Genomic DNA, 20,700 nt, shown 5'->3' on the forward strand with positions numbered 1-20,700 from the left:
TCATGCTGTTCCATTTGTTTAGCCAGATGTAGAATTTTTTAGAACCTACGAACTTGTTTCTTAATATCCAATAATTTTTAATCAAGTATAGCCTTCATAAACTTTTCTATTTTTGGCTGCTATCTACATGAGCATCTTGTGGACCTTACCCACCTCCATTTTTCGAGATCAAGCATAACATTTTTAATATTCCGTATCCCATTCATCTCGCGAAGTCCAGTAGAAAAGTCCACTGCCATTGTCCATGTGGACACGTGATATGGGACGCACATGAATATATTGCGTGGCGTAATTACGTGTCTACTTATGTAGGTAGCGTTTTACTTGCAGACATGGATGACCCGCCTGCACTCCTATACGTGTAAAACACTTTTAATAATCGTCATCAGCCTTGCAGATTTTAAGTCATTTCAGTATCTGCTTGGATCAGAGCAACAGCTGATCCAACCACTGGACTGGATAGTATATGCTGAAAATAATTTTCAGCTAACCTCGCAGTTAGTTCCTCATAATGTACCTGGAATATCAGAAAAGTTCAATCTCTCGATAGCAGTTAAAAACTATACGCGTAAAACTGTCACTAAATATCAAACATTCTACACTGAAGAGCCAAAGAAATTGGTGTAGGCATGCGTATACAAATACAGAGATATGTAAACAGGCAGAATACGGCGCTGCGATCGGCAACGTCTATATAGGACAACAAGTGTCTGGCGCAGTTGTTAGATCGGTTGCTGCTGCAGCAATGGAAGCTTATCAAGATTTCAGTGAGTTTGAACGTGGTGTTACATTCGGCTCACGAGCGAGGGGACACAGAACCTCCGAGGTACCGATGAAGTGGGGATTTTCCCGTACAACCATTTCATGAGTATACAGTGAATATCAGAAATCCGGTATAACATCAGAACTCCGTCATCGCTGCGGCAGGAGAAAGACCCTGCAAGAACGGGACCAACGACGACTGAAGAGAATCGTTCAACGTGACAGAAGTACAACCATCCAGCAAATAGCTGCAGATTTCAATGCTGGGCCAGCAACAAGTATCAGCATGCGAACAATTCAATGAAACATCATCTATATGGGCTTTCGGAGCCGTAGGCCCACTCGTGTACACTTGATGACTGCACGATACAAAGCTTTACGCCTCGCCTAGGCCTGTCAACACTCACATTGGACTGTTGACGACTGGAAACATGTTGCCTGGTCGGACGAGTCTCGCTTCAAATTGTATCGAGCGGATGGACGTGTACGGGTATGGAGACAACCTCATGAATCCATGGACCCTGCATTTAAGCAGGGGATTGTTCAGGTTGGTGGAGGTTCTGTAATGGTGTGGGGCGCGTGTAGTTGGAGTGATGTGGGACCCCTTGATACGTCTAGATACGACTCTGAGAGGAGACACGTACGTAAGCATACTGTCTCATCACCAGCGATACATTAATGTTCATTGGTGCATTCTGACGGACTTGGGCAGTTCCAGTAAGACAATGCGTCACCCCACACGTCCAGAATTGCTGCAGAGTGGCCCCAGGAGCACTATTCTGAGTTTGAACACTTTCGCTGCGCACCAAACTCCCCAGACATGGACACTATTGAGCGTATCTGGGATGCCTTGCAACGTGCTGTTCAGAAGAGATCTCCACTCTCTCGTACTGTTACGGATTTATGGACAGCCCTGCAGGATTCATGGTGTCAGCTCTCTCCAGCACTACTTCAGACATTAGTCGAGTCCATGCCACATCGTGTTGCGGCACTTCTGCGTACTCGCGGGGGCCCTGTACGATATTAGGCAGATGCACCAGTCTGTTTGGTTCTTCAGTGTATTTTGTGCTCTAACTTGCTAATGAATGTCACCGAGTCCATTGATACGACAGGAGCACGTTCAGATAGTTGTTAGTCCAACAACTAAACACAAGTCTGCGGCTAAAAGATCCCACTCTGTGGACACCAAAATATAACTTTATAAAGAGAAAAACTGACAAAAACTATAATTTCGGCCCACATACCACAAAACGCCAATGCCTGCCTTCACACATAGTGACGGCCCGTCATCGGATGCTCAATATTCTATAACAACTCCAGAAAATTCCTTAACACTTGGTCTTTCAGTCAATCAGTCATCTTTCCATTTTCAACGCGCTGTCCCGGAATTCGCTACCAGTTGCAGCGTAGGGGCAGTAAAAATTCGATTTTCAATATTTCGTGTAGTTATTGACCGAATTTTCAAACTGAAAATGCTGTCATAATCTACTTATTATTACATATAATATTACGTTAAAAGTCTAACTCAGCAATACTTGCACTTAGAAACTGTGGGTATATCTGGAGGCAGCCAAATTCATGGCGCGGAAATTACCCACATTATATTCATCCATAATTGAGAATGAGAGCACTTAGCGACGTCCAAAGAAGTTTAAAGAAAATTTCAAACTTTTACGAAACTTGTTTTCGCTGACACCCCCCAAAGTGATGAAATGAAAAAAAGTTTATCGTTTACTACATTTTCGCTGTTGATGCAGCAAAACTTCAGCAGCAGGTATGACGCCTTAACTCTCTTTCTGACATGCCCAGTCATCACATATATATTAGGCGAGGACGGCCAATGATCTCTTCAGTGGAGATGTACCCCAGGGTCGAACTCTTACGGGAATCGGCGAGATGCAGCGACTAATGACGATAATGGACAAGGGGCACTACATTAGTAGTGTGCGGATAAGTTGAGAATTTGGATCTGACGGGACAGGATAGCCCGTACAGATGTGATGACCATGGTGTCCAGACAGCGCAGTGGTCTGCACATCTGCGTAGTAAGGAGGAGACATGGGTTCGAAACCTAGTCTGGCACAAAGTTTCAACTTCCCCCATTGATTTAGATCAACGCCCACTCGCAGCCACTGTCTGTAATTCGTGTTTTAATTTTTTACTTCTTTATTATACGTTTTGCATGCAATATCTATATACGTCACTTAATGTACCTGCAAAAATATACTGTGTGTTTCAAAATCTTTGCATCAAACGTCTAGTGGAGGTTAGATCACGTCACAGGGAACAGCTTTTGTTAGCGAAAAAACTTTCGCTGAAGCTTCTCGGCGACACTAGGCGTCTTTCATAATTGATTATGCCCTTGACAGGTGGCAAGACGTAGGCACTATGAGCTCCATGTGTGCAATGTGTTGTTACTTACAAGAGAATTACCTGCTCTCCGTGAGTGGGGTTAGGCTGAGCGTCTCGAATATCTTTTTCCTCTTAGAGACACTCATTCTTAAGGTTTTCTGGTTGAAAATGGCTCTATCAGTTTAATGGGGTAGGTAGTATGCAGATGTCGCCCTGAAGCTTCAGTGAACATTTTGTCTCTAACAAAAGTTGTTCATCATGACGTGGTTTATCACCCGTAGACGGTTATCGCAAAAACTTTAAAACTCACTGTATACACAGGGTGAATCAGAGCTTAGCTACAAACATTCAGAGCTTGTTCAGGGATAGCTTAGCGTTTTCGTATGAGGGACTCGTGGTCTCCGGCGGCTCGTTGCCGAGTTGCTGCAAATAGTTTGGTTTCTTGCCCCAGTTAGCTTCGAACCTGTGCTGCACAGAAAACTGTGCACAACAGTGCAAATGTCGACGGTATGCACAGTGTGTCTTATTTCCATTCTCTCAGGGTAGCTGCTGTCGACAACAGCACTCTTCGCCTTCAAGCTTGCCTTCAGCGTTGTCCTGTTTTGTCTTGGGTTTGTGTTTACCGCAGTGTTAGTTGTACGTTAACAGTGACACAGTATGTGAATAGATTTACTGCTGAAGAGTTGGTCGATATGCACCTCGTGTATGGGTTCACTGTACGCAATAGACGAGCGATACAACGACGCTATGTTAAACTGTCCCCGGCATGACGGCAACATCAAATTACAGCGTTTCGTCTGCGGGTTGTTGCGTTATTCTGTGTTGTGTGGTGTACTTTTTGGTTATTGGATATTGCAGGCTTCTTCACTGTTGTTAAGGCATTTTCACACAAACAAGGGTGATTGTGGTAATAAACCGAATAAATCACTACTAAGTTGTTGCTCTGTAACGAGCCGCTGGATTCCGTGGGTCCCTTGTACCAAAATTCTCAGAAGGTGTCTCTAAACAACACATGATAGTTTGGGTCGGTGGAGTTCTTGTATCACCAATCATACATATACAATGTATGTGTATCCCACGTCACACATGTCTCACATGTTAGAAGTTAGGAGTAAGTGCTACATTCATGTTATGTATACTTGTCTTAGATGTAGGAATACCTTTTGTTTCAGGTTTACCTGCATTCACGTGTTTGCTTAGAAATAAGTTTATGTTCGTAGGTTAATGCGGGATTGATGCGTCGTGCTATTCAGGCATTAACTTTACTGACGTTTAGACCGGACGTAGGAATTTAGTTAGCAGAATTTACAGAGGTTTAGACCGGATGTACGAATTTAGTTAGCAGAATGATAAGAAACATGTTAACATACATTTCGGTTGGAAGTTACTATCGTTTCTCATCTCTCCAGGACACAGACGAATGCGTTAATCAGACATATACCTGATGATAGTCTTATTCGTTATCTGCCATCGGGAATTGTAAGGAGCGTGTAATGTATGGACGTGTACTAGTTTAACGAGATAAAGTGGGTCCTTTAATGGGCATAATAAAGGTGACTGAGGTACGAGTTTAGGATTTTCGAAGTGGGTAGATACTTAGATTTATTTTTGCTGTTCGAAATTATTGCAGGTTAGTATTAGGAAGTGCTGAATATAGTCCTTTCCTCAGAGCAATCCAGGGAACTATTTGAACCTACGGAGCTTACCACTGTACAACTGAGGGTCGGCGTTATGTCATGCCTTCAGCACAATCTGTCAGAAGCGGGGAAGCTTGCCCAAATCAGCATTGTTTTATATAGCACGAACAAAACTGTGTCAGCGTTTGATGGAAGCGTGCTAGTATGTGCAAAACTGTGAGTGTGTTGTGAGCACAATCCAGCGGCACAGCGCGGAACATTTAGTACCAAGTACAGTAAACTAAAGTAGTGACTCTTGAGAGCCATGGTGGTCAACTTGAGTCTCAATACATTTGCTTCAACCTACGCGTGAGTAGTGACACAGCAAGGACGTCGAGGAACTGACAATGTATCGAGACAACCTGTAGCCGACATCCAAGGCTATGACCCCAAATGTTGAAATGTGTGTGAATTCCTAAGGGACCAAACTGCTGAGGTCATCGGTCCCTAGTCTCACACATTACTTAAACTAACTTATGCTAAGAAAAGAACAACACACACACACACACACACACACACACACACAAACAGACACATGCCAGAGGGAGGACTCGAACCTCCGGCGGGAGGGGCCGCGCAATCCGTGATAGGGCGCCTCTAACCGCTCGGTCCCTGCGCGCGGCGCTATGATCTCAGTCTGTGTGTAAACAGTGAGAATGAATGGCATACTTTGAAGTAGCTGAGGACAATGACCTAGCGCCGAACTTGGTTGTGGAGTGTGTGACGTAACCGACTGTATGCGGACACTGAAATGTAGCGAACAGTGACGGCAGAGACCTTGAGGACGCTCTGCGTAGCGTTGTTGTTGTTGTGGTCTGAGACTGGTTTGATGCAGCTCTCCATGCTACCCTATCCTGTGCAAGCTTCTTTATCTCCCAGTACCTACTGCAACCTACATCCTTCTGACTCTGTTTAGTGTATTCATCTCCTGGTCTCCCTCTACGATTTTTACCCTCAAGGCTTCCCTCCAATACTAAATTGGCGATCCCTTGATGCCTCAGAATACGTCCTACCAAGCGATCCCTTCTTCTAGTCAAGCTGTGCCACAAACTCCTCTTCTCCCCAATTCTATTCAATACCTCCTCATTAGTTATGTGATCTATCCATCTAATCTTCAGCATTCTTCTGTAGTACCACATTTCGAAAGCTTCTATTCTCTTCTTGTCTAAACTATTTATCGTCCATGTTTCACATCCATACATGGCTACACTCCATACAAATACTTTCAGAAACGACTTCCTGACACTTGAATCTATACGTGATGTTAACAAATTTCTCTTCTTCAGAAACGCTTTCCTTGCCATTGCCAGTCTACATTTTATATCCTCTCTACTTCGACCATCATGAGTTATTTTGCTCCCCAAATAGTAAAACTCATTTACTATTTCATGCGTCTCATTTCCTAATCTAATTCCCTCAGCATCACCCGATTTAATTCGACTACATTCCATTACACCCTTAATGTACATAACAGACTGAAAAACGATGCTTTATTAGTAACCTTGGTAAAATTCCCATATATGACACACTATTACAAAAGTTACTTACGTTAGCTAAGACAATATTTATATCAGTGTTCACTACTTAAGACGTTATCATTTAACTTCACTTATGATAGGGCGAGACACAGTTTTCTAATTTTACACATATTTAAATATAAATCAAGGACACGTGAACGAAATTTGTAACTACTTTTTACGTATCTGAAAAAAATTATGTGTTCTATACAATTGTTTGATGTATGTTATCATTTTAGGGTTTATCAAAAATCAATCCATTCAAGAGGCGAAGTTTTTGCATAGCTAAGGCATGCTTCAGTCAATGGTGTCTGTATAAAACGCAGGCACAATATTGACAGCTTATCGATGACAGAGGTGTAAATTGCACCAAAAATAAATCTACTAGACTGATGTTTGCCTCTGTAGGGACTCCTTATCATCACACCATTCCCATCAGCGGCGGGAATACTTTTGCCATAGTGAAAGGTTCTGAGCGTTTCAGTTTGTCCAGCTAGTTATTTTTGCAGGTGACGAAGCAGAGAAGTCTCTTGTGTTTGCTCTCCTATTTTGTCGTCTGTATCGTTGAAAGAAGCGAAGAAACAGAAGGCTATTAATGTAGAATAAAGGATTCTGGCTTGAAATATCATAGAAAGCACACTGTCCCATTGTAAATGTAATACTGTTGTATCATAAACATCGATTTACCTCAAACAATATGAAAACTGTTGGATAATAATTTTACGTCTCGTCTATATTATTTCGAATAATTCGAGTCCAATTTCTGTTCAGGATCCAGACATTGGCGTGCCTCCGATATACATTCCGTGATACGATCAGTATGTTGAGCCATGACATCACACGATCGTTTCTATTCGTTAGTTAGGAAAATTACGTTACGATTTGTTTTGCCGTTCTGTCGGGCGACAGAACGAAATAGATTATAGTTGACGAGAGACTTAGTCAGCGAGAACGTCCGTAAGTGATATTCTGTAGCCACAGCGATGATTTGTTAAAAGGCTTTACATATTTAACGAATTTTCGAGACTGCTTGGAACTCGGAAAGTTGAAGAGTTGGTTATGGAGCCTCATGAAGGGAAGAAGCAGCACCAGCGTGGTCAATACTAGGAGTTGTAGTGTTAGCAGGGATTGCAAGTTTTGTGTATGGACGTTGTCTTTTAAGTGCAGGCGAACGTAATTTTATGGTAACAACTTTGATGATCGACAATTTTGACTTTCACAGTGAGTGTACTTTTATTTAGTGCAAATGGGAATCATTATAGAGCGGCAGCCTCGTGGTTAGGTTGCGGAGCTAATAGTTTGGTGGAGGTGGTGCTCGTCGAAGAAACGAACTCGAAAAAGATTGTTGAAGTATAAGTAAATTGTTTTGTTACAGCGAACATTGAAGTGTCGCGTATTGATGTGGTTTGTCGTACTTCATATTTTCCCAAGATTTTTTAATTGCTAACGTTGCAGCGATGTTGGAAGGAGTTACCTATAGGTTCAACGGAGACTGTCAGTATCTTATATTTCAGGTCCAGAAGTAGGATCTTGATATCTATCTGAGTGCAATTGGATTGCCACAGGTTTGCGATCAATAGTGTCAGGGCTGTGATTTTTTAACCTTCTCTAGCGGGTTAAAGTGAGGCGGATGACTTTTTATGAACTATGTAACTAGCACTGCGGAAAGTTGGTCCATGTTTGCCGATTAACATTTCCTTTGTTGATGGTAGTGCAGATATATTGTGTAGCGGGATTGCGTGCTTGCAACGACATAGAGTTCGTGGACCGTTGCATGGATACACTTTCGCAGCGCCATGCCTCAAAGAAGTTATTTCTCCATTTTCCTAGCTTCATATTCTACTTTCATAATTTCCGGCATTTTCTCGTCTCTACCTGCTGAGTACATCCTTTCATCCTTTTTTTCTTCAGTGATCACTTATTTACCGTCACCATACGCTCGGCAGTAAACAACAGCTTAGAGATGCCCCAACTACAATACGGCACATTACCTCTGTAGGCCGATGAGGTCATGCACAAATTTCTGGAGATCGCAGCACTTTTGGCCAACAGCTTGCACATAAACGCAACCAGGCACTCTCACCACTCATAAAGTCGTGGTGAACCATGCCAGACCGTCGCACTTAACTTGCAGAGTTTGTCTGCAGCCAATGATTGATGTTTCCGGTTTGTGGTGCGGAGGTCCCATGTTGTAATTTCAATAGTGACAGATTCCTCAAATGTAACAATCCCTTGATTGCCTTGTAGGTCTCACAACGTCACGATACCACGTTTGAGATGCTAGCAATGATGTCCAGACTTTCATGACTCACATAATCGTGATACCGAAATAACTGCAATACTGATAGCGATCAGTACTTTGCCTTACTATCTCTGTCATGTTTATAAGGATTTAACCCACGAGATAAAGTTAAAAAGTACAACTATTACACCGCTGATTTCGGCAGTGTAACAGTTCGATTGCTTTAACAGAAATTCGAAGATACGATCTGTGGGGTGGAATCATAAAGATGTAGTCCACATCCTTAGATGAGTACTCATCGCATCGCATTGCCATGCAGCAGGTCCAGGTTCGATTCAATGCCGGGTCGGAGATTTTCTCCGCTCGGAGACATTGTGTTGTGTTGTCCTCATCATCATGGACATGCAAGTTACTCTATGTGGTGGCAGCTGCAAAGACTTGCATCTGCGCAACTCGGCGACTGGAGTCGGAGAAGAAGGCTGCTCCTCGCCTTCAATGCCATACCATCATCATCATACAAGGTGTGACACACAGGTGTACCTAAACTTTCAGGAAACATTGCTCATACATAGAAAATAAAATATCGTTTTATTTCCTCGTTAGGGCCCCCTTTCTTCTTCTCTTCATAATCACTTTTCTCGTGGAAAACAAACAGAAATAGATCGTAGCAGCGTTACATGAAATGTTCAAAATAGGCCCTACCCTCTAGGTTACAGTATGAAAAGTTTTCCTAAATGAATTGTTCGAAATACCCTTCATTAGCAAGGATGCATGCATCAGCCAGACGTCACAGTGAATATCTAATACATTGACGTATGCCTGGAGAACTGCGTATTGTTTTACAGCCTTCCACAGGACGGGCACGAGGGCTCTGTACATCCGCACTGTGGTTCTGTACACAAGAGCTTTCTAATGCCCACACGAATGGAAGTACTGTGGGTTTAGGTCCGGAGAGCGTGGAGGCCAAGAAACTGGTTCACCCACGTGGAGTCGGAGAGGAAGGCTGCTCCTCGCCTTCAATGCCATACCATCATCATCATACAAGGTGTTACCAAAGGCGCTATTTGGAAGTCTACGAACCTTAACATTGAAATGAAGAGGGGCTCCATCATGCATGAAGCACATGTTTTCTCGTACTCGTAAAGGGACATGTTGTAGCAGAACAGGTAGAGTATTCTTTAGAAAAATCTGGTAAGTTACTACGTCGTGCCTGGGTGGAAGATCACAAGGCTCTAACTGTCACCGATAATGCCGTCCCAAACGATGACAGAAAATCTTTGTTGATGATGTGGTTCTCCAGGGATACATCAGCCCATGAGGATTCATGCGACGACGAGTTGATGCATGTACACTGAGGCGACAGAAGTCATGGGGTAGCGGTATGCACCTATACAGATGGCGGTAGTATCGCGTACACGAGGCACAAAAAGGCAGTGCATTGGCGGAGCTGTCATTTGTACCCCACTGGTTTACGTGAAAAGGTTTCACTCGTGATTATGGCCGCACGACGGCAATTAACAGACTTTGAATGTTGAATCGTAGTTGGAGGTAGACACAAAGGAGAGATCATTCCGGAAATCGTTAGGAATTCAGTATTCCGAGATCCTCAATGTCAAGAGTGTGCCGAGAAAACCAAATTTCAGGCATTACTCTCACCACGGAGAACGCAGTGGCCGATGGCCGACACTTGACGACCTAGAGAGGCGGCGTAGAGTTGTAGGTGCTAACAGACAAGTAACACTAGGTGAAATAACCACAGGACTCAATGTGGGACATACGATAAACGTATCCTTCAGGACAGTGCGGCGAAATGTGGCGTTAATGGGCTATGGCAGTAGACGACCGACCTGTGTGCCTTTGCTAACAGCACATCACCTGCAGCCCCTCTCCTGGGCTCGTGACCATATCATTTGGAGCCTAGACGACTGGAAAACCGTGGTCTTGTCAGACGAGTCTCCATTTCAGTTGGTAAGATCGTGGCACAGTCCCCACGAAGCCACGGACCCAAGTTGTCAACAAGGCACTCTGCAAGCTTGCGATGGCTCCATAATGGTGGGGGGTGTGTTTACGTGGAACGGACTGTATCCTGGTTATGTTTGGCTACTTAGAGACCATTGCACCCATTCATGGACTTTATGTTCCCAAACAATGAAGGAATTTTTATGGATGACAATACGCCACGTCACTGGCCACAGTTATTCGCGACTGGTTTGAAGAGCATTCTGATGATTAGAACGAATGATTTGGCCACCCGGAACGCCAGACATGAATCCCATTGAACATTTAGGAGACATAATCGAGAGTTCAATTCGTGCAAAAAATCCTGCACTGGCAACATTTCCACAACTATTGACGGTTGTACAGGTAGCATGGTTCAATATTTCTTCCGGGGACTTCCAACGACTTGTTGAGTCCAAGCCATGTCGAATTGCTGCACTAAGCCGGGAAAAAGGAGGTATATTAGGAGGTATCCGGTGACTTTGTTACCTTAGTGTACAACGGAGGGCATTTTGAACATTTCATTTAGGAAAGTGTTCTACACTCCTGGAAATTGAAATAAGAACACCGTGAATTCATTGTCCCAGGAAGGGGAAACTTTATTGACACATTCCTGGGGTCAGATACATCACATGATCACACTGACAGAACCACAGGCACATAGACACAGGCAACAGAGCATGCACAATGTCGGCACTAGTACAGTGTATATCCACCTTTCGCAGCAATGCAGGCTGCTATTCTCCCATGGAGACGATCGTAGAGATGCTGGATGTAGTCCTGTGGAACGGCTTGCCATGCCATTTCCACCTGGCGCCTCAGTTGGACCAGCGTTCGTGCTGGACGTGCAGACCGCGTGAGACGACGCTTCATCCAGCCCCAAACATGCTCAATGGGGGACAGATCCGGAGATCTTGCTGGCCAGGGTAGTTGACTTACACCTTCTAGAGCACATTGGGTGGCACGGGATACATGCGGACGTGCATTGTCCTGTTGGAACAGCAAGTTCCCTTGCCGGTCTAGGAATGGTAGAACGATGGGTTCGATGACGGTTTGGATGTACCGTGCACTATTCAGTGTCCCCTCGACGATCACCAGTGGTGTACGGCCAGTGTAGGAGATCGCTCCCCACACCATGATGCCGGGTGTTGGCCCTGTGTGCCTCGGTCGTATGCAGTCCTGATTGTGGCGCTCACCTGCACGGCGCCAAACACGCATACGACCATCATTGGCACCAAGGCAGAAGCGACTCTCATCGCTGAAGACGACACGTCTCCATTCGTCCCTCCATTCACGCCTGTCGCGACACCACTGGAGGCGGGCTGCACGATGTTGGGGCGTGAGCGGAAGACGGCCTAACGGTGTGCGGGACCGTGGCCCAGCTTCATGGAGACGGTTGCGAATGGTCCTCGCCGATACCCCAGGAGCAACAGTGTCCCTAATTTGCTGGGAGGTGGCGGTGCGGCCCCCTACGGCACTGCGTAGGATCCTACGGTCTTGGCGTGCATCCGTGCGTCGCTGCGATCCGGTCCCAGGTCGACGGGCACGTGCACTTTCCGCCGACCACTGGCGACAACATCGATGTACTGTGGAGACCTCACGCCCCACGTGTTGAGCAATTCGGCGGTAAGTCCACCCGGCCTCCCGCATGCCCACTATACGCCCTCGCTCAAAGTCCGTTAACTGCACATACGGTTCACGTCCACGCTGTCGCGGCATGCTACCAGTGTTAAAGACTGCGATGGAGCTCCGTATGCCACGGCAAACTGGCTGACACTGACGGCGGCGGTGCACAAATGCTGCGCAGCTAGCGCCATTCGACGGCCAACACCGCGGTTCCTGGTGTGTGCGCTGTGCCGTGCGTGTGATCATTGCTTGTACAGCCCTCTCGCAGTGTCCGGAGCAAGTATGGTGGGTCTGACACACCGGTGTCAATGTGTTCTTTTTTCCATTTCCAGGAGTGTATAATATAAGCAAGAGGGTAGGGCCTGTTTTGAACATTTCATGTAATAAAATGTTTCATGCAGTGCTGGTACGTTATGTTTCTGTGTGTTTCCCACGATTAATGTGACTGTGAAGAGAAGTAGAAAATGAGACCTAACATGGAAATAAAGCGTCTTCGGATCATATCCAAGTAACATATTTTCTTTGTCTATGTGTGAGGAATGTTTCCTGTAAGTTTGGCCATGCCGCTTCGTTCAAACCTGTATAGCTCTACCAGGCTCACTTTGCTGTTACAACTTCGTATCCTATGCGCCTCAGTACTTTCTAAGACTTGATGATGGATGTAAAACCGAAACCAGTTATCAGTTTAAATAAATCAAAATGTGACCAAGGATATGAATACTTCAGTTTATTTCGATACCTGCCCGCATCTCGTGGTCGTGCGGTAGCGTTCTCGCTTCCCACGCCCGGGTTCCCGGGTTCGATTCCCGGCGGGGTCAGGGATTTTCTCTGCCTCGTGATGGCTGGGTGTTGTGTGCTGTCCTTAGGTTAGTTAGGTTTAAGTGGTTCTAAGTTCTAGGGGACTGATGACCATAGATGTTAAGTCCCATAGTGCTGAGAGCCATTTGAACCATTTTATTTCGATACCCATGTTACTGGTAACCTCGGAAAGGCGAAGTGACTCCACTGCATGACTCTAGATAACTCCATTTGATCGATCAGCACCTCCCCCAGCTAACTCTTAACTCCTCAATGTAATATAAGGCTCGTGCTGGCCTGTATACCACATTTGACATACAACTAACATTGCTTAGAAGGGAAGCTCTCCACCGCACACCCCTCTGTTTTACTGGTAAGATGGGCGAGTGGATAGCCCGCATAAACCTGACCACAGATCAAGCACAAAAACAGGAAGAAATTATACTGAACTGTGAAAAAAAAGCAAAATAAAAGCACTGAACGGTCCAAGCTAAGAAGTGCAATATTGAACGAAGGTGATCAGCCGTGGTGTCGTGGTTAAGCGGTCAAAGTGTTGTACTGTCAAGTAGACGAGCCCTGTTCAGAACACCCTCGCGCCATAAATTTTATTTTCTTTTTTTCACATCGTTATGAATTGTCCGTATTGTCATTGAAATGTTTGTTCTCTCTCTGTAGTCTTAGCAGTTATCGTACTATACATTGGTTATAGAATGTGAATCACGTGGTAAGAATACGTTACAGTCGCAAGTAAACGTGATCAATAGTGAGAGCAGGTGAGATGCTGCATAGACGTCTCACAGAAACTAAAACAATAAATAAACGGGTGTGAACTACAATACAACAAAGGAATTCAACAGTCAAAATTCCTAAAACGGAATGCAACTTAAAAACATTAAAAACATTTGTTTTGACAGAGCACAGAGAAACTGTGTGACTCTGAAACCGTTGCGTTCATTTTTTGCACCTTATGTGACAAACTGCTGTGTTTTACTCATTTCCTTGGGAGTGATCACATTCACATTCATTCGAACACCTAATTTGGGCAAGGAGGCATATCTCAGTCACTTACCAGGGGTACAAATTACGTGCGTTGATAAGAGATTCCTATCATACGACACACGTACTGACATTAATGCCGTGTATGACACACCAGACGTGTTTTCCGATGGAGGGTTCGGTTGACCTGTCGCCTTGTCATCAAACGTTTGCGGTTCCCATTCGAATGCCAATTCCTTTCGGCTGCTAACAGAGTAGTTGTGCAGAATCAACTGACATTATAGGTTTCTTCTTTACTCCCCGCTGTTGCAAACGTACTTTACACCACGACACAGACACAAATTTGAAAAAAAAAAAAAAAATGATACCAGGGAGGTTTGAACAGGACTCGCCTACTTGGCAGTCCAACACCATGACTACTTCACCAAGACGCCGTTACTGTTTCGAGCTACCCTATAATTCCACTTCTTCTCCTGTTTCAATTTTACTTTTTTTTTTATTGTTCCGTACACGTTCTTCCTGGTGTTGATCTGTGTTCAACTTTTGAAGAGCTGTGCACTGGGCCCTCTTACCATTAAACCTGAGGGGGTCGCGATGGACAGTTTCCCCTGTTAGAAAAAAGAAAGAAAGAAAGAAGGAACAGAGAAAGAGAGAGAAGGAGAGAGAGAACTAACTAGTTCTGAGTGCAAGCTTGAGGGCGAAGAATAATGTGGGCATAACTGTTGTCAGCGACAAATACCGTTATTGCATGAAACGAATTTGTTTCCAAAAAGACCGTCGATGTTTGCACTGTTGTGCATATATTTTCAGAGCAATAGAAATGTATATGGAGGTAAGAAATCAAACGAACTGCAGTTGGACTTTAACGAGCCACAGAAGACTACGTTTGCCTTTTACCAAGGTACTCAGAAAAAACTCCTTAAGAATCTATGAAATTAAAATAAAAAAATAAAAACTAACTATAAAATTTTTAAGTTTATTTGGATGACAAATAATATGTTTATTAAAATTTGATAACTAGTTTCGGTTGTTCAGATAATCATCTTCAGATCAATCACGGTAAAGTATTATATCTGTGTATAGAATATGGATTGACCGAATGGTCTCTCTAAGTGGTAGATGCTCATATAAGAGACAACGTCAATAAGATGCTGGCTATACCAACGTAATAAAAGGCTGATCCTAAACCGTGCTTAATAAAATTTCAGTCGACTATAAAATATTTATACTTCGTCGTTACAAAATATAACTTATCAGAACAAAACAAAAACAAGACTTGTTATGGTTTTGTGTAGGTGACATTCAAATTTGAGCAGCATGATCTACTTACATTTTATTTCTTTGGTTTTCACAAGTTATTCTATACGCTGACATAATACTTTAACATGACTGATCTGAAGATGGTTGTATGAACAGCCGAAACTGCACTGTCCAGTCGTATTAACGTGACCACCTGTCAAAAGGCTGAATAATCACATTTTGCAGCGCGGACGGCTGAGAGGTGTGCAGGAACAGAGTTAAAGAGGTTCTGGAAGATATCGATAGGAATGTGGCGCTATTCCGATTGCAGTGTTGTGGCCAACTGCGCTAGGTTCCTCTGTTGAGGAACCATGTCGCAAGCAGCCCGATCATGATGGTCTCACAGTTTCTCGATTGGGTGTAAATCCGGCGATTTTGTTGGCCAGGGCAGTACGGTAAACTCAACCTGCTGGTCGATGGCATCATGCCGAGGAAAAGAAAACAAAACTGCAGGTGGGGTTGGACATGCTCCGCAAGGATAGATGCATGCTTGTGTCGATCCATTGTGCCTTCCAGAATGACGAGATCACCCAGGGAATGTCACAGAAAACATTCCTCAGACTATAACGCTCCCTCCTCCAGCCTGGGCTCTTTGCTTTCACGCGTTATACGCCGTACCCGTCAACGGCCATAGGTTCTATGGAACAAAAAACATGATTCATCTGAAAGGCCACTTTTCGCCACACAGTGGACGTCCAGTTGGATACTGGCGTGCGAATCCCAACCTTCGTCACTGATGAGCAACACAGTCAGCATGGGTACGTGAACCAGGCGCCTGCTGTGGAGGGCCATACCCAGCAAAGTTCGCTGACTGGTCTTTGAGGAGACACTGTGGGTAGCTCCTTAGTTCGTCTGAGCGGTCAGTTGCTCAACGGCTGCACGTCTGTTCGCCCATCCACATCTCTGTAACCATATAGTTTAACCACGGCGGCACGCGAACAGTTTACAGACTTAGCCGTTTCGCACTTGCTTCCACTCTCGGCTCGAGAGCTCATGCTCAAGCCCATTTGGACGTCAGATAAATTGCTCTGTTTCCGCATTACGACAACGACTGCACTGTTTCCCCCCCCCCCCCCACATGCTTTATATACCCTCCACTGCTAGTGCTGCCACATGTAATGTGTTGGTAGTTATTGCACGTTTTCGTCGAACATAGGCAGTCGCCATATTAATTTGTTTCGACCTTGCAGTTATCAAATTTTAACATCGTATATTAAGAGGGTCCTTGTATAACTAATGCAACACTCTTTTTTCTAAAAGCAGGTCGGTTTTATTCACGATGTCAATACCTCATATTATTCCCCACTCTTGTGGCTGCAATGAACTGTTTTTCAACATAATCTCAGATCAGTGCGACGGCCTTACTCTACGTTATTGGAAGGCTGTGTACGCCCACAAGGTACCACTGTACTGGTCGACATCGGAGCCAACGTCTTGTTGCATCAATAACCACCTCGTCATCCACGGACTGCTTATCGTGGAGTGCATACTTAATTCTGCCAAACAGATGGAAGACGGAAGGTGCGAGATCCGGGCTGTAAAGTGGTTAAGGAAGAACAGTCAAATGAAGTTTTGTGAGCTCTACTCGGATGCACAGACTTCTGTGACGCCTTACGGTGTCATGGAGAAAGAGAATTTCGTTTGCATTTTTGTGGTGACGAACACGTTGAAGCTGTTTCTTCAGTTTCCTGCGAGTAGCAAGATACATTTCGGAGTTGATCGTTGCAGCCCACGGGGGGACATCAGACAACACTACCAACAGAGACGTCTAGTTGTGCAGTGAGGTGTTTGTGATCCGTTGATCTCCTCGAATAAGAGTGTCGGCATGTTCCAACAATGCAGGGATCATAGGTGTGTGCAACCGGCTGGCACACGGGAGATCGGACAGTTTACGCGACCTTGTTGCGATTATGACAGACGCCTCGCCCATGACTCACTGTGCTTTTGTTCACCATCAGGTCTCCGTAACGTTTTGCAAGCCCCTATTATACCTGTGATGCTCTGGTTTTTCGCCAAAAGAAATTCAATGACAGCTGTCTGCTTGGAAAGGCTAGGCATAGCTCCGCCACCCATGGGAACTTCGTGAAACTATAGTGGCTGAAGCGGGAATATTACACGATGTCACACAAAAAAAATTCCGCATTTTTATACCTGAAATTTACCAAGAAAAAAGTGTTGCATTCCTTATTGAACGCCCATCGTATTTGTGATCTAGACAATTTAACAAAATTATCTAATACATTTAATTTTTTTAAATGCCATGTTGTTGTTGTTGTTGTTGTTGTGGTCTTTGATGCAGCTTTCCATGCTACTCTATCCTGTGCAAGCTTCTTCATCTCCCAGTACCTACTGCAACCTACATCCTTCTATATCTGTTTAGTTTATTCATCTCTTGGTCTCCCTCTACGATTTTTACCCCCCACGTTGTCCTCCAATACTAAATTGGTGATCCCTTGATGCCTCAGAACATGACCTACCAACCGATCCCTTCTTCTAGTCAAGTTGTGCCACAAACTTCTCCCCAATCCTATTCAATACCTCCTCATTAGTTATATGATCTACCCAGCTAATCTTTAGCATTCTTCTGTAGCAACACATTTCGAAAACTTCTATTCTCTTCTTGTCCAAACTAGTATTCGTCCATGTTTCACTTCCATACATGGCTACACTCCATAAAAATACTTTCAGAAACGACTTCCTGACATTTAAATCTATACTCAATGTTAACAAATTTCTGTTCTTCAGAAACGCTTTCCTTGCCATTGCCCGTCTACATTTTATATCCTCTCTACTTCGACCATCATCAGTTATTTTGCCCCCCAAATAGCAAAACTCCTTTACTACTATAAGTGTCTCATTACCTAATCTAATTCCCTCAGCATCACCCGACTTAATTCGACTACATTCCATTATCCTCGTTTTGCTTTTGTTGATGTTCATCTTATACCCTCCTTTCAAGACACTGTCCATTCCGTTCAACTGCTCTTCCAAGTCCTTTGCTGTCTCTGACAGAATTACAATGTCATCGGCGAACCTCAAAGTTTCTATTTCTTCTCCATGGATTTTAATACCTACTCCGAATTTTTATTTTGTTTCCTTCATTGCTTGCTCAATATACAGATTGAATAACATCGGGGATAGGCTACAACCCTGTCTCACTCCCTTCCCAACCACTGCTTCCCTTTCATGCCCCTCGACTCTTATAACTGCCATCTGGTTTCTGTACAAAGTGTAAATAGCCTTTCGCTCCCTGTATTTTACCCCTGCCACATTCAGAATTTGAAAGAGAATATTCCAGTCAACATTGTCAAAAGCTTTCTCTAAGGCTACAAATGCTAGAAACGTAGGTTTGCCTTTCCTTAACCTAGCTTCTAAGATAAGTCATAGGGTCAGTATTGCCTCACGTGTTCCAATGTTTCTACGGAATCCACATAATATTGCTTTATCGCCGTTCCTGATAACGTGAGGTTTTTTCTGGTTCACTCTTATAGCGTTCTGTAGTCTGATGATTAACAAATTCCAAAACAAAAGACGCAGCCGTGATATGTCGAATACGGAAAACAGTTTCTGTGTCCGCAGGGAAAAGTCCAGGTCGTCGCTGCCGGGCTTGTGGAAGTACCCGTCCCTCCGCGATGGGCCTCTCCACACGGGCGGCATGTGGCTGCAGGGCCGGCGGGAGGATGATGGCGCCGAGGGCCTGTGGCGCGTCCACGACCGCCTCTACGATCTGTCCGGCTGGGAAAAGTCCCACCCTGGTGGCGCGGACTGGATCACTCTCACCAAGGTATACCCAACAGTCTCCACCAACCGCACACACCTTGACTCGTGATCTAACTCATTTAGTAGGGTATCAGTTTCATACGAAATACGACCATACAGTGCAATGTCGTCAGCAGTAGCTTGTGGACACAATAGACACGGGATTATGCGTTTGCCGTATGAGTCTGTTTTTATTTCCCGCGTGACTGTAGTACAGTCGGTGAGAATTGATCCCTCGCAGTTGGCAGCACGTAGAGAAACACGCAAAATCACATTAATGACCGCGCGAGATAGCCGCACCAAGAGTACTGCAACTATCAGGGAATCTCTTTCGTCGGTTCTACTACAGAGCGTTGCAAGCACAAGTAACTATGAGAATCAGTCACTAAGTTGCAACTACTACAAGGCGCCAGGCGAGAGCAGAAAACATAACTTGTCTGTTTAATGTCCCATGCCGGCTCGACTACTTGGCAATCAGAACGCTCTCGATTGATTCAGATACGTAATTTAAGCAACGCATTAAAAGGAAATAAAGCACTCGTAAATGCATAATGGCTGCAGCCTTTCAAAATCACTAATAGTAGCATCGATCACCTAGCTACAGAATTAACAGAGAATGTCCAGTCACTGTGCTGACGTCGGCATCAGTGGCCGAGCGGTTCTAGGCGCTACAGTCTGGAACCGCACGACCGCAACGGTCGCAGGTTCGAATCCTGCCTCGGGCATGGATGTGTGTGATGTCCTTAGGTTAGTTAGTTTTAAGTAGTTCTAAGTTCTAGGGGGCTGATGGCCACAGCAGTTAAGTCCCATAGTGCTCAGAGCCACTTGAACCATTTTGAACTGTCCTGACACATATGTAACACATTTGCTGCTGCCTCGGTTTGACGAACTTTTTGAATGGGCGAGAGCAGTCATGAAATCCACAGAGTGCGACCTATGTCATATCCAAAATATCGTGCAGTACACTGAAAACTGATTAATATTTGATTTTAAGTTTTTTCAGTATTTCCTGGATTGTGATACACCGGTCTACCAGTCTTGAGCATATATTCTCGACTTCGTTTGCGATCGCTGGTTCTCCACAGAGATGATCTGCCACATCTTTCTCGTCGTTCTGACTTGTTCGATCGCGCTGGAAGGGTCTGCGCCATCTAACCACTGGATAAAATGATGACGCATTGTTGCTGTATAGTTCTACAAACTCAGCTTGGATAGTGGTAATGTTTTTCCCTTTTAAATGGAGAAGACGAATTACCGTACGATACGTCATTTTACGAGGGATATTTTTTATCAAGGTCCGATCGGTCGCGAAATGGAAACCACAGTGACAGTTAAAAACGTTTTATTTTCAAAATTTAGCTAAACCTTCCAGCTACTTGTCTACGTAGTCGAATCGATAGTTTCAACAATTCGATTTCTCAGCTCTTGCTGAGTAGCTGCCACAGGGGAAAGGGGGGCGGGGGGACAAATTGTCTTTTATCTACCGCTTCAGGTCAGAGGTCAGAAGTCTGGTGACCTGGGAGGCCAAAAGCAATGAAGAACATCATCTTGTCCATCTCTTCCAACCCAACGTTGTGGGATGCTGTTGTTTACATAACGCCGCATCTCAAGGTGAAAGTTAGGCGCTATCACACATAAAAATAAAATCATTAGAATCTTTGTGAAGTTGAGGAAA

The 20,700-nt window shown here is 44.5% G+C and overlaps 1 protein-coding gene across 2 annotated transcripts in view; it reads left to right on the top strand.

Moving 5' to 3' along the window:
- LOC124595144 (cytochrome b5-related protein-like) overlaps window positions 1-20,700 on the top strand; it is a 108,552-nt gene that overhangs the window by 59,345 nt on the left and 28,507 nt on the right. For both annotated transcript variants that reach the window (XM_047133748.1, XM_047133749.1), the window contains exon 2: window positions 18,846-19,050. In XM_047133748.1, coding sequence (XP_046989704.1) covers window positions 18,846-19,050 — 205 coding nt within the window. The remainder of the gene's footprint in view (window positions 1-18,845; window positions 19,051-20,700) is intronic.

Source organism: Schistocerca americana, chromosome 2 (genome assembly GCF_021461395.2).
Source record: "Schistocerca americana isolate TAMUIC-IGC-003095 chromosome 2, iqSchAmer2.1, whole genome shotgun sequence".
NCBI classification, from domain to species: Eukaryota; Metazoa; Arthropoda; class Insecta; order Orthoptera; family Acrididae; genus Schistocerca; species Schistocerca americana.